Raw genomic sequence first — 15,926 nt, forward strand, 5'->3', positions numbered from 1 at the left:
AATCGTAATTCTGTGACCGAGTTGAAAACAAGCTTAAGTAAGATTGAGGAGATGAAAGAGAAAATAGAAGAGTTAGAAACCACATTGCAGAGTTGTGAAATAAGGATTGAGTTCTTGGAGGCAAATGAGGAGCAATGGAAGAATCAACTTCATCACTCTCAGGACCAACTTCGGAAAATCTTTTCCTTTAAAACTTTTGATATAAGGACAGAAGCAAATTAATTTGGTACCAGTTTTTGGGCATAATGAGGGTGCTAACCCTTCCTCATGCGTAACCGACTCCCGAACCCGTTTCTTTTTATTTTTACTTAAACCAAATTTATTTTTTCATTAAATAAAGCATTTTAATAGGTGGTCCAATCACACCTAAATCAAAAGATTGGTGGTGACTCCACATTTTTGTTTTCAAACGTCGATCCCCATTGCTTTCAAAAAAAAAAAGGGTTTCGACAATAAATAATAAATATATATTTACTAATTAAATATAAGTATTACAAATGTATATATATATATTACAATTGTACAATATCATCACCATCCATTTAGCAAACTTTTGATTTATTCATATAATATAATAATTTTAATTTATAACTAACATAAATTACCATATAATAAAATAACTATATACATTATAATTTAATAATAATTAAACAATAAAAATCTTAGATTTTTATCAACATTTTCCGCCTCATTTATGGTGAATGGTATATTTTCCATTTTGGTCCCCCTTTCTTTTTATTAATCTATAATTCTACTTTTACCCCTTATTCAATTTAGCCTTTTTTTCTAATTTCTCTTAATTAAGCTAAATTCACTTAATTAAAGCCTAATTAAATACACAACTAGCCTCACAAATATTCCAATAAATATTTATGAACTCGATTCACTAAGACGGAGGCCCTATAACTCACTTTTTCGGTGCCCGTGAATTTTGGATCATTACAAATGGTATCGTGATTATTATTGTTATTATTATCATTGCATTGTGATGACCATTAAACTAACTATAATTACGACAAAGGCAAGCACACCTATCGAACAATAGTATAGCTATGGTGAGTAGGGAATATCGTATCCACGACGATTAAAAGTACTCGTAATTACCGTTTTCCTATTATTTAGCCGATAAATTGAAGTGATTGTTTTTAATCTAAATTTACTAATCTAATTTAACTACGAACGCAACAGAGAATGAAATGGGAAAATGATCGAAGACAACCAATAAGAAAGATAATACCTAGGAAAAATCCACCTAGACTTCACCTATTATTCTGAATCTGAATTAAATGATTTATTCACTTGTGTCTTGATCCGTAGAAATCCCTAAATTATGTTAATATCTCTTTCGAGAGTAAGAACAACTTACTCTAGGTTGATTAATTGAAATCTCTTTCTAATTAAAACCCCTATCGTCGCATTAACTCGATCTCTGGATTCCCCTATTAGATTTGACTCTAATCCAGTAGATTTATGTCATCCTATTTCTAGGATTGCATGAAACTCCGCTTAATTATGCTAGATCTACTCTTAAATAGGAACTTTTGCTTCACTGAAATAAGTACATTAAACTTGAATTAATATCTCAAAAATATTAAAACAAGAAATAAGCATACATAATTGAGAACAGGAATCAAGTATTTATCGCGTAAATCAGAAATGAATTAATAAGATTCATCAAAGGTTTCATCTTGCCTAGGTATCTAGGGAATTTCGTTCATCATCCTAAATAGAAATATCTCAAAGTTAGGATAACAACAAGACATAAAAAAACTCAATAAAACTTTGAAGGAAATTAAAATGAGATTTTCGATCTTAAAGGAGATCTGCTTCCGAGTTGATTCCGATGGCGTTCTTCGAGTGTTCTCTTCAATCTTCTCTAAGTGCCCCATTAGATCTTCTTCTAATTGGTATTTATAGACTTTAGAATGCTCAAAAAGCCTAAAAATTGAGTTTTTTTTTGTGTATTTGGGAAACAGGGTGCGATATCGACACAGGCTGGCACATGGGCTTGTGGCCAGCCCGTGTGAGTGTGACTAGCCCGTGTGAAAATGCCCAGGCTGTGTAGATTCTGGAAACAACTCTATTTGTCTGATTTTGGCTCATTTTTCACTCCTTTTGCTCCCAAATGCTCTCCTAAGTATAGAAACATGAATTTAAAGGATTAGGAGCATCAAATTCACTAATTTACATAATTAATCATCCAAAAATGCATTAAGAATGGGATAAAAATATGTTACTTTTACACTTATCACATTGATCAATGTTATTATTATTATGATTATAGTTATATTATTATCATTTTACTATCATTACCATTACTACTATTATTTTTATTCCTTTATTATTATTTTATTATAATATTATTTCATTTGTACCTAATTTTGCTATTATCCTATTGTATATTAGGCTTACACACATTCATTCATTTTATACATTGCTTGAGTAAATTAATCGCATGTCACATTATTGTTGCATTCATTTTTTTATGCAACACATAAGAAACAATTAGAACCGAGACAATGTTCTTTATTTAGAGGATTTGAGAATTTGTACTCCTAACTTACGGGGTATGACTTTCTCCTCGAATCGAAATAACCGAATGTTCTTATTAAAATAAAAAAACATATAGGGTCTAGGCAATAATTAGACGATGAATATTCTTTATTTTCGGGGATTCGAGATGTTGTGCCCCTAACTTACGGGACATGACTTTTCTTCTCGACTGACTTGAAATAAAAGAGCCTTCTCCATAAAATTTAATTTAGATAGTAATATTTCTAGTAATGCCATCAAATAATACCATTTACATGCATTTAAGGATCATATTTTTAAATCCTTCTTAAGTTCACAATTTCCAACAATAAGGCATTAAGTAATCAATTAGGTATCAATTTTAGGTGTTATGAGGGTGCTAATCTTTCCTCATGCTTAACTGACTCCCGAACTAGTTCTTCTGATTTTGTAAGCTGAAAAGAAAAATCGTCATTTTAATAATTGTAACATTTTATTAAAATGATTGAAATTCGAAGTAATCCAATCACACCTAATTAAAAAGACTGGTGGTGACTCCATCTTTATTTTAAAATAAAAAGACGAATTACAAAAAAACTTAGATGCATATAAAATACCCAAACTAGTTCTAAGCATGACAAGAATGGGTACCTACTAGGGCTAAGAAAAAAAAATGAGAAATCAAAAATTCCTTTTGAATTTCAAGTTAAAAATTACAATTAAATTATTTTGCAAAACAAATACTATATGAAATGATTGATTATTTGTTTATTTACTTGAAAATTTAATTTTTTTATAAATATCTAAATAAAAGACTTTGAAACTCTGCTAAATAATATTCGCAAGTCATAAAACAAAATTAATTTTAGTAAAATAAATCAAAAATCAATATTAATATAGAAAATTTGAGAACCAAAATAAATTATTACGTAAGGTTTTTAAAAAAATAAAATTCAACCTAATCAAATAAACCTATATTAATATCTACCCACGCAATGTAAACCTCGGGGGCCATGTGCTCTTCCTACAGAAGGAGAGTGGAACAGGTATTGTCTAAAAGGCAAGTATCAAGAACATGTTTACTAATCAAAGCAATTAGAAGTCTAAATGCAAAAGAACCCGCATTTTTATTTGGGAGTTGTGTCCTTGTTCCCATTCTATTGTTTATTATACTATATTACAAACTGAAGATCAACCTTATACTGAGTAGTTTTCTGTTCATTTAAAAATAATGATAGTCCAAACAGAAATAACAAGTAATACAAGACGCAAAAAGTTGTCAATATGCTAACGAAACAAATATTAGTACATGAGAAAGGAGGAGAGGACGACGAAAAAAAAATAGAGAAACAAGGTGTCATGTGAAACTCAAATAAAAGGTTTGCATGAAGAACACTTATTAGAATATCAGTTTGCATGCCGATGCAAGTAATTGCGTGGTGCTCATAGCTAGCCAACTTTATTGATGTCTCGACAGGAGCAAGCCTCACTGCATGATTTACAAGTTAAATGATTAACTAAATAAATCCTTAAAAGATCATAAGCTTAACTAAAATCCTCGCAGCCAGAATAGGATCCGGGGTAGGCGCACTCGTGATAGACCCAGAGGACAACAAATAGCAATATGGATTGTCATTTGGATTCCAAACATCAAATAACACTGCTGAATACGAATCATTGATCTCTAGACTACAATTAGCGTGCCAACTAGGTGCTAGGAACTTGACCATACACATCGACTCCCAGCTCGTCGCGAAGCAAATACATGGCGAGTATGAGGTTAAAGAGCCAACACTAAAATAGTATCATACACTATGGCTCCACAACGTACCTAGCAAGCTGCGTTTGAGATGGACCTAAGGCCCACCCCTTTATAATGTCCCTTAGGCTCACTAAGGGGGGACTGAATTGTTAGGATTTGGGAATCAACAGCCCAAGTGACCGAGAATGTTCACCTACAGGCATAATCAGTTGAGGACCTTGTGGGAATGCTAGATGTTCGCAACGATAGCTCGCACGAGGAGCCTGCGGGGGGAGCTCGTGTAAACCTTACATGAATGAAGTCACAAAAAGAGAGCTCGCGTAAGCTTTGCAGGGGTAAGGTCACGAGCTATGTCCGCAAAAGGGACCCCTGCTTGTGACTGGCAGGTGTGAGGTCCATTGGGAGAGTTAGTCCCAGAGTTAGAAAAGAACGCGTGCTCCGCAGGCTAGCGTCCAATAAGCCGAAGGAGGCCCAGAGAATGTCAACACCAGAGATAGGAATGTTAGTACCATCGGCCCAAAGGCCGAGACAAAACAATGGACCCTATTGTGAGTTGTAATAGTAGCAGTAGGAATGCATATAAATACCCCCTATGTTTCTCTTAATACGATACGAGAAAATATTACTCAACAAGTTTCTTCACCAAATAAATAAATGAAGAAAAACTATAGTAGCATAAGCAGCAAAACTTGGGTTTTTTTTTATCAAAATAATATAAAAAAATAATTACTAAAATTACATAGGATCTAAATTATTTACGAAAGTGAGGTGTTTTCTTCAGAAACATTGAGTGTCGTCAATCTATTAGACGACACCACCTTAAATTCAACCCAATCATTTTCAGGGGGAGAAAAATAGCTTTTTTTAAGTGGTGTGACATGACTCATTGACGATACTAGTATGAATTTTTTAAAAATACATGTATTTTTGAGCTATACAAAATAAAAAAAAACACGGCATAATGGTATTGCCTTACACATAGGTGGCACCAATTTGATTTTTATATAAAAAAACTAGAAAAAAAATAAAAATGTAAAGAAAAAAAATTATCATTTAAGTGAGAACTATGACCAATTAGGTGGCACAAGCTTGATGCCTATCGCCGATGTGATCAACCGATTACGATTCCCACTTAAACGTCAATCTTTTTAAAAATTTGTACTGCATATTTTTTATTTTGTATAAATCCGAAAATACATGTATTTTAAAAAATTATATCGGTGCCGTCAATGCTTCAAACGATATTACTTAAAAAATTATAATTTTTCTGTCCCTGAGAATGAATGAAATATGATTGGATTGAATTTAGGATGGTATCGTTTGACAGATTAGCAGCACCTTATATTATTATAAAAAATACCTCATTTTTATAAATAATCTAGATTGTATATTGTTTTCCTAATTAATTTTTTGAATATTATTTTGAGAGAGAGACTATGTGGAAAGACAAAATGTGTCGATTCAAAATTATTAGGGCATAAAATTGCTATATTTCGCTGTTCACATAAGAAGTTCAATATTTGATCATCCTTGCAGCATATTCCTATCAGAAACCATTAGATTTCCATATATGTGGCTTCAACTAGGCTTTTTGTCTTTCTCCTACTTGAAGTAACTTCTTCCACCTTCATTTATTTTTCGCATCAACATGTTAAAATGTAACCAACCACAACATTCACATATCAGCGACTACATTGCTTGAAAATATTGTTTCCTCGATTTTGTAGGTTTTGTAGGTAGGCATTGTTATTCGATTTTACTTTATTTTTTATATTTTACTTTTAAAAGTTGCGTGATAACGATCAATTTATTTAAAATTTTCGTTTTAAATTTAACTAAATTAAATTTAGTGTGCTATTTAATGGATAAATGATGTAATAACATTAATAGTTTAAAAGTATAATTGAAATTTGGAATCAATTTAAAATGAAAATTATAGTTAGAGGATATCTGTGAAATTAAATCTTTTTAATATCACTCTTAAATTATTTAAATTATATCAATTCCATCACCGGAATGTCCCTTAGGTTGTTAATAAGAGTATTTCTATCTCACCATCTCTTCCTCTCTCCAAAGGTTTTGAATTGGATTTATAATTTTGATTTATAATAAAGATGTGTTTGAGGACCAAAGGGATATAAATTATTAATATGAAAAGTTAAATTTGTTGAATTATTTAAAATTGATAGAAAGTATAAGTGTTGAGCACGGAATGTAATATTATATTATATAAAATGACTACATTATTATTTTTGCTAACGATTTAATGAAGGATGACCAAAACAGAATTGATTAAAAACACTAGTGAAAAAATTGAAAAATTTTGTAGTTTGATAACAAAAAGCGAAAATGTGATAATAATTAGGTGACTAATGATATAGTTTACCTTAAAAAAAGTAAAAATTACACAAATTATATATCTTTTACATTTTATCTTTATATTATATCATTTTTAACTAGTATAAGCAAACAATAAAAACATTTATATACTTTTTTATTTTTAATTTTAAAATTATATATATTTTACATTTTATTGACATAATTAATCACATCTTTTGAATTTTATTTTAATAAAATTAAATGTAAGGTGAAAGATTATATTAGTATTCAAATATTTTATTTTGTGATAAGTACACGTATGTCTCTAATTATCTAATAAATATAATAAATTAAAACTTAAGATTTTTCATGTACCTAATTTTTTTATAATTCTCTAATAATTTTTAATTATTTTGTTTCATCTGGTATTTGAATATTTTTGGGTTTGACAATTGGGCTAAAGCATAGTTTGTTGGGGTAAAAAAATAAATCAATCGAATTTTTAATCAATTCAATCGATTTTGATTCTCAATTCAAAAATATTCGACTATTCACTTAAAAATGGTTTAATACCCCTTCGGACTAATGAATCAATCAATTCTCAGTTTGATCAATCAATTTGATTCAACTCCAATAATATTATTTAATCTTTATATTCTATTTTTCCTTTATACTTTTCATATTTTAAATTTTAAGTTATGATTAAATAGTAATAATTAAATTGTTATGCTATTTACATTATTTCTAAAATCATACAATACTTATATTATCCTATGTATAATGTCATATTAATTTATTTATTATTTTCACCAACGACAAAGCTAGAAATTTATGTGTGGGGGCAAGGTTAAATTATATATTTTAACGGGGTTAAAAGTATAATTTCATCATTGTATTAGCATATTATTTAAAAGTTTTAATGGTATTAGACTAAAATTTACCATTTTGGGTAGCCAAAATAAAATTTTACCATTATATTAACTTATAATTTTAACATTTTAACATTTTCACAAAAGCCACATTATTTTAATTAATGGATTTAGTGGCTATTATTCATGTCAAATTTGATATTTCAAAATTTGAAAAGTATAAAAATTAAAATAATGAAATTAAAGAATAGAGACAATTTATATTTTACGAGGTTGAGAGCAAAATTTAGCCTACCATATTTAACGGTTATTTAGAATTGAATTTAAATATTATAATTTTATTATTTGTATTTATTTTTAAAATTTATAAAATTATAAAAACATAAATATCTTCAAAATATAATATTTGTTGCTTTTTTAAAGGAATACGCTTTTGCTAACTTTAGAGTTGGAACCGAGTGACATTTAGGCTCTGTTTTGTTTCATCTTTGTTTGTTTCATTGGAAATGACATATGAAAAATTATTTCTGGAAAATGATTTACTTTTCTGGAAAAAATGATATTTTGTGGTGTTTGGATGTGTAACAGTCCATGTGGGGTAAACCGTATATATACTAATTGGCGTATAGTTGAATAAGCCAAGGGTAGAAGAGGATTAATCTAGTGACAGGTCTAATATATGTTCGGGTGGTGTGTGGTGATGTTCCTTTTTGTGAGGAATGCCTTATTAAAATTTGCCATCTGACGAACTCTAAGGTTTGGTCGTAAACTCTTTTGTGATAACGATCCGCCAACCCCAAATGTTTTGGGCGAACTTGTTAGTTCACAGAGCGATAGAATTGTTTTATGTGGAAAAAACAGTTTGGTGAATATCATTAGAATTTAGTTAAGTGTTAGTTGGATTTGATCTTGGATACTGTAGATGTCAACTTGATATGTTTAGGTAGCCGAATGACTTGTTTAGTTGGTTGTTTAAGTGTGCAAAAAATATTTTACCACTCTGATTAGTGGTAGTAGTTGCATTTGGTAAAAGATTAGACTTCAGATCTTGTTATGCAAGTTTAGTCTCAGATTTCAAGGGTGATAATGAGATTTTTTTACCTTCTTACTAAGCTTATGTTTCGTTGTCTGTGCTATAAAAGGGTGTTTATAACCGGCATGTTTCACCTTTGTTTTTTCTCTGTGTTCTTCCTACATCCTTTAAAAATTTGTTTTTAAGTTATCTTCGCTAGAAGAGACGAAAAAGGTTTCCAGAAGCTTGTCAAAACGTCACTTATAAGTACTAACTTATTGGTAATTTCTGGAAAACTATAAGATTGATGTCAAGGGTATTTACGTCCTTACATCAATGCATGCATGATCAAATTTTAGTAGATAAATAGTCTGATAATTGTTATTGTTTCTTATTTAGTTCAAGAAGTTAGTAAATGCCCGAGCAATCGAGGTAAAAGACCAGTAGAGTATATTTTGTCTTGAAGCTTCTAGTGAGTTCCTTTTTGTTTCCTTTGAGTTATAAAAATTCTATGCTATGTGGGTTGCGAAAGGCAAGTTGTCCCTACTGAAGATGGTTTGATGTGTCGTGAATTGATGTGTGTGTAATGAAACAATCATATATTTGAGATTTTCTTATTATTATTATTATTTAATTGAGTTTATTTTATACCTATAAATTAATATTTTACATTATTCTTTGTAAAAAACACGAGGTAAATATATTTGTTATAAAATATTATAGTGCAATTTCCTTTTACCAATCGAAATTTCTTTTATAATAAGAAAATATTTTGTAATAATCAATGTTATATGTCAACTTAATAATAAATAATGCTTAATTAAAACTTAATTTAAATACATATATTACATATATAAGAGTACATATTATCACATTAAAGTTATAAGGGATAAATGAAGCTAAGCATTATTTAAATAAATACTCAAATTTATTTAATTAAAATATTCATATTTTTATACTAGGTTAAAATATGTTATAAGTCCTTGAGCTCTTCATAAATTTAAATTTTAGTTAATGTACTTTTATTTTTGGGTTAATCTCACTTTTAGATATCAAAATTCAGGTTCAGGTTGTTAGTATTATTAAAAATATTTTGTTAAATTCATATCCATTATAACATCATTTTTTAGTTACATGAATACTAAGTATTTTTATTTAAAATTAGTGACATCAACAAAATTGACAAAAAATAACAATATTAACAATTGACTTGATTTTTAAATCTGAAAAGTAGAGGGTTAAATTTTGAAAATAAAATTACAGGACAAAATTCTAATTTGTGAAGATTACATAGACTTATGATAGTTTAACCTTTATACTACAAAATATTTATTATTAATATATTTATAAATGTAATAAATATTTATTATTAAAATATTAATATTGAATATTTTTCAAAAATATTATTTAAAAATTTATTATTAAAATAAAATTGAAATATTAAATAATAAATTATTAATATCAATAATAATTTATTATATGATTATCTATAAATAATTAAATATTTATGTTTAGTAATATTAAAATTTTAACAATTTGTATTAATATTTTATTTAATTTTAATTTTTTAAAAATAAAATTTATTATTAATATAATAATATTAAACTTGAGTAAATTTTTTTTTGAAAATTGGACTGGACTTTTATAAAATCTTAAACCTTAATAAAACAAATAGTTTCAATAGCACTAGACTTAAGTCCAGTAAAGAAAGCTAATTAAAACAAGAACAAAGCAACAGGACCCAAATCTGCACAGAATTGGCCCATGAAATTTAAAATGAATGAAACAAAAAAAGGAAACCTAATCCTATCCTATACCAATCGAAATCAACAGCTAGACACTATAACTCAGTGTCCTTTCATATCACCGTCCCAGCTTTTGATGATAGTAGGTTTCAAAAAATCTTTTAGTCTTCTGCTACCTATTTCCAACGAAGGCCTACTTTCCTTTTTCAGTCTGGTAGCCTTGGCCAACTTTTCTCCAGTGCGCGACGAACATAACCTGGAACATCACCCAGCAAGTAATGGCCTTCACCCTTTTTTAGTGTCTTTTTCGCAAGAATATGGGCGTATGTATTCTCTATTTTAGGGATAAAATGAAACTCAAATCTCTTGAAAATGGACCTTTTTGCTGTGAATATCTCTGATAAGTGTTCCAATAACCGATCTGTCGAAATCTATAATTTGGCATTTCTTTATTATAGTTCTTGAATCTCCCACTATTTCAAAAATACTAAAACCCATAGAAATTCCTAATGGCATGGCTTGTAATCCTGCATATGCCTCCGCTGCAAAAGGAGATGCTACATTGAAGTGGAGAACCGTATTTTATGCCAAGATCTCACCCCCCACATCTCGTACTACTATTCCCGAAGCAAATCTGCAAGATTGCTGGTCGAAGGCTACGTCAAAGTAAATTGCCACACTTGTTCTCCTATCGACATATTTATGGCTTCTATATACTTTTAAGGTGAGTTTCTTCTTTTCTATGCCATCCAACTCAGAAATATAACTATAATTTTTTTTTTTGAAATGTACCTACCCATCGTACTTTTCCTTTCATAGATTAACCAATTTCTATATGTCCAGATTAACAAAAGTCCGCAACAGAAAAGACGACACTGTTCGCTAGTCCCCCGACTAAAAACCTAGGTAAGCCACTCCCACATGCTTTGAATGACATTATTAAGTACCCAGAAAAGGTTTAAGTACATCCATACCTCCATTGTTGTAGGACACTGCCGAAATATATGGTTACTATCTTTTCCATAGTGACGACACCGAGGACAATGAGCTTCCACAACCACTTTTTTATGCTTGAGATTAGCTAAAGTAGGAACATAATTTCAGGAGATTCTCCATACTATTATTGTAACTTTCGAAGGGATGTATAAATTCCATACTTTTCTGTAAAAATCTTTAGTCTCAGCCTGTATATATTATTACTAGGATCCGAATTAGTCTCCTGTAATAGTTTATAGGGGCTTCTAACTGAGAAATCGCCAGACGGTTCTCCTCTCCACACTTGGAATTCATCGTGTATTGTCTCCGCCAAAGGGATCCACATAATTTTCTTTACAATATCCGCATTAAAGGTATTAACAATTATATCTGTAATCTGTTTGCTTCATCTCCCGAAATCCATAGATCATCCCAAACAGAAATTCGGTCCCCCATACCAACCCTCCAACATAGGCCTTTCTCCAGGAGTCTTTTTGCTGCCCAGACGCTCTTTCAGGTAAGCGAAGGTAAATTCCCTAATTGAGCATTAAAAAAATTCGAGTTTAGATAATATTTTGCTTTCAAAACTCGAGCAAATAAAGAATTGAGAAAATTAATAAGACGTCAACCCTGCTTAGCTAATAACGCAATATTAAATTTGTCAAGATTTTGGAAACCTAGGCCACCATCTTCTTTTAATGAATATAGATCCTTCCAAGCACACCAATGAATATCATTTCTACCTCGACTGTTTTGCCACTAGAAATTAGCAATTATACTCTCCAAATCAGCATATAAAAATTTAGGGAGTAAGAAACAACCCATAGTGTAAGTTGGAATGGATTGAAGGATAGCCTTTATGAATACCTCTTTCCCTCCTTGAAAAAGATGCCTTATACTCCAGTTGTCGATTCATTGCTTAAATCTATCCTTTAAGACTTGAAAAGACAATTTCTTTCTTCTTCCCACCATACTGGGGAGCCAAGGTACCGTTCTGGATCATTTGAGTTATGCACCCCAAGTACGTTGGAAATTGTTGTTTTTTCCTCCTCCTGCGTATTGATACTTAAAAATACTGTAGACTTATTATAATTGACACATTGACCAAAACAAATATCATATTCTTGCAAAATCTGCTTCAAATAATGAGCACCTCTTTCTGTAGTCTCCCCAAGTAAAATACAATCGTCTGCAAATAATAGATCTAGAATAAATTTAATTTTTATATAAAGCCAAAATCACACATAAATAAATTATTTACTAAAAATAATTTGCGCTCTTCAAAATAACTTATTTTCTGTATGAGTTATTTTCAATCCGTCAAGATGTTTTTCATAAAATTAACACGGCCATGGAAAATATTTTTCGAAAATTATTTTTAGTAAAATTATGGGCATCGAGAATAACTGAAAACCCCATAATATCCTCCTCCTCCTGCACTGTGCACTCAACCCTTATTTCCCTTTTCCGTAATCTCCAAATAAGACATACAACGAGCTCCATAACCAAGTCAAACTAATTCAACTCAACACTTCACTTCACTTCACTAGTCTTTGATTGTTTTTTCTATAGTTATAATGCAAAAGAGTCCTTCAGCTTCTTCCTTGGGTCCAGGTGGTCTAGACCTGGCTCAAGCCTTCTTCAAGCCCATCCTAAACACCGATCCACCTTCCTCCACCAAGCGCCATACCAAGATCTCCGTCATCGGAGTTGGGAACGTCGGTATGGCTATCGCCCAAACTATCCTCACCCAGGACTTAGCCGATGAACTCGCCCTCGTCGACGCCAAGTCTGACAAGCTCCGCGGCGAAATGCTCGATCTCCAACACGCCGCGGCGTTCCTCCCACGCACTAAAATCAACGCGTCCGTTGATTACTCCGTCACCGCTGGATCTGATCTGTGTATTGTCACTGCTGGCGCCCGTCAAAACCCTGGCGAGTCTAGGCTGAATCTGCTGCAGAGGAACGTTGCTCTGTTTTCGAATATTATTCCTCCACTGGCAAAGTACTCGCCGGATTCGATTCTATTGATTGTTTCGAATCCGGTGGATGTGCTAACTTACGTGTCTTGGAAACTGTCGGGATTTCCATCGAATCGGGTCATCGGTTCGGGAACAAACTTGGATTCGTCGAGGTTTCGGTTCTTGATCGCCGATCATTTGGACGTCAACGCTCAGGATGTGCAGGTCAGATCATATATTAATATTTTATTGCAACTGAATAGTTACTTATTTGTTATATAACGTTAGATAATGGGACCACATAGTAATAAATTGACATTAAAATTAAATGTGTGATTTTAGTTGAAATATGCTCTTGGAAGATGGTGGAAATATTCAGTTAATTGATTCAATTGAAATTTTAAAAAATTTGGTGGAATTATTCGATAGTAGAACGATGCTTATTGACTTAAAATATGGTGTATGTAATGTTCATGCATGTTTGGTGGGTTTAAGTTTTCATTGAAAATTTCATTATCATTATAAGTTAGTAAATTTGTACATAATTAGTTATTTTGCTTGTGTGTAGTTTATTTATATCCAGATTTTAAAAGTTTTAATGTCTCATGGGTTGAAAGGTAGCTTGTTTCAGAATTTAGTTTTGTCTTTTTGCATCTTATTGGTTAATGTCTCATGAATTTGAGCGTGTGTAATATCATCCGATTTATGGGCAGTTGAATTGCTAAAAGAAACATATAGCAGGGGCTAACGACACAATGAAATGCCTTTGGCAAATCCTTCACTTGGGTTGCATTTGCACAAGGGAACTTACTCTCAGTTCTCAAATATCATATAAGGTTAAAAGCTAAAATTAGTTTTGAATTCTGTGTGGGGAAGGTCTATTCAACAAGTTTGCTGAAGTATTTACCGTTTAGAAAGCAGGTAGTAAAGTAGCAATTTAACAATGCTTGTAAAAATATTTGCAGGCCTTCATAGTTGGTGAGCATGGAGACAGCTCGGTAGCACTCTGGTCTAGCATTAGTATTGGTGGAGTGCCGGTGTTAAGCTTCCTAAAGAACCAGCAAATTGCCTACGAAAAGCAGACCCTTGAGAACATTCACAAAGCTGTTGTTGAGAGTGCGTATGAGGTGATTAGTCTCAAAGGGTACACTTCTTGGGCAATTGGCTACTCAGTGGCTAACTTGGCTAGAAGTCTACTTAGAGATCAGCGGAAAATCCACCCAGTCTCAGTCCTTGCCAAGGGGTTTTACGGTATCGACGGTGGTGAAGTTTTCTTGAGCTTGCCAGCACAGCTCGGTAGAGGTGGGGTCTTGGGCGTCACCAATATCCATTTGACTGATGAGGAGGTGCAAAGGCTTAGGAAATCGGCTGAGACCATTCTTGAAGTTCAAAGTCAGTTGGGATTGTAAGAAACTACCGTTGCCTACCAATATTTGAAAGGTTCTTTTTCTTTAATGTGTATTTTAGGTTTTATACTTGGTATTTAAGTTTTGTTGGACCTGCAGATACTTAGATTGGAAAATCATTCAACAAATTGCTACCTCTTATTAGTACTTAGCTATTGATTTCATCTCATCAATCAATCAAATTGAATCACATGTATTAAATAAAAATGTACTTTTCCTTCTATTTTAATTTTAATCTTCATTAATTAAAATGTACTTAAAATAAATAATTCTTAATGAATTAAATTTTAATTTTAGAATAAGAAGTTTGATAAATTTTAAGACTTTAACATCCATTAGAAATAAAATTTTATTTCATTTATACTTATTATGTTTATAAATATAGACTATAGACTTTAGAGAAGTATGGTAAATATACCTATTGATCAATAGAGAATTACTTCTCTCTTTTTTTTTTACTCTCTTTACTCCTTATTTTATAACACCTTATAACACTCTTCACCTGTATCCGTCTCCGGATTAAGGTTACAAGATATTGCCGATCAAAATATAGTTCAGAATAGTCATTAATTACTATTCATGCATAAAATGATATATTTTCCTTTACAAAATTTTTCCATACTCAAATTAATAACCATTCTCTTATTTATACAAGTCAAATTCTTATATATATATAAAGCACACAACCAATTAAAATCAAACATGCATTATTAATCATATTAAATATACGAACCAAGCTTCAAAATTCAACCATATCAATATCATGGATATAATCAAATTTTCGAACCAATTAACTTGCATCAAAACCATACTACATATGCTTTATAAATACGTAATTCGAACCTTATGACCATCAAATTTCATAGCATGCGAATGACTAAATCATTAACCAACATTTTTCATCTCATGTACCAAACATGCATTAATACTCCTTTTAGTACAATTTCATTACTTTAACTAAATACTAAACATACCATTTTGCTTATCTATACACATCCGCATTTTAATCCATGCCAACCATGTCACATGGCATAATATTCATTAACATATAAGACTAGTTAACATTACATCATAGCCAATTATACTTTGAATGCTTTCATATTATACGCATATCATCCTAAAAACAAGTCATTTCTAATCTCAATTACCAAGCCATAATTATCCCACTCTATTAACTATTTAATGAACAAACCTATTCGTCTATTATGCACATTCACACATTAATCTAAGTTAAACTATCCACACGTCTTTATAGTCATACTTGTATATAACACATAAACAAGCATCACTTAATAACCAAATACAATTATAATTATTGCCAACTCATGCGCATTACACTAAAGCCACATTAAACATTTTTGAAACA

The 15,926-nt window shown here is 31.0% G+C and overlaps 1 protein-coding gene across 1 annotated transcript; it reads left to right on the forward strand.

The window, feature by feature from the left end:
- Nucleotides 1-10,281: 10,281 nt before the first annotated feature.
- LOC108469150 (L-lactate dehydrogenase B-like) lies at nucleotides 10,282-14,767 on the forward strand. The gene is made up of 5 exons (XM_053017954.1): nucleotides 10,282-10,493; nucleotides 10,770-10,942; nucleotides 11,062-11,124; nucleotides 11,207-13,379; nucleotides 14,120-14,767. The coding sequence occupies exons 4-5, from the start codon at nucleotides 12,771-12,773 to the stop codon at nucleotides 14,561-14,563; spliced, it is 1,053 nt and encodes a 350-aa protein (XP_052873914.1). The 5' UTR covers nucleotides 10,282-10,493; nucleotides 10,770-10,942; nucleotides 11,062-11,124; nucleotides 11,207-12,770; the 3' UTR covers nucleotides 14,564-14,767.
- The last annotated feature ends 1,159 nt before the right edge of the window (nucleotides 14,768-15,926 follow it).

Source organism: Gossypium arboreum, chromosome 8, assembly GCF_025698485.1.
Source record: "Gossypium arboreum isolate Shixiya-1 chromosome 8, ASM2569848v2, whole genome shotgun sequence".
NCBI classification, from domain to species: Eukaryota; Viridiplantae; Streptophyta; class Magnoliopsida; order Malvales; family Malvaceae; genus Gossypium; species Gossypium arboreum.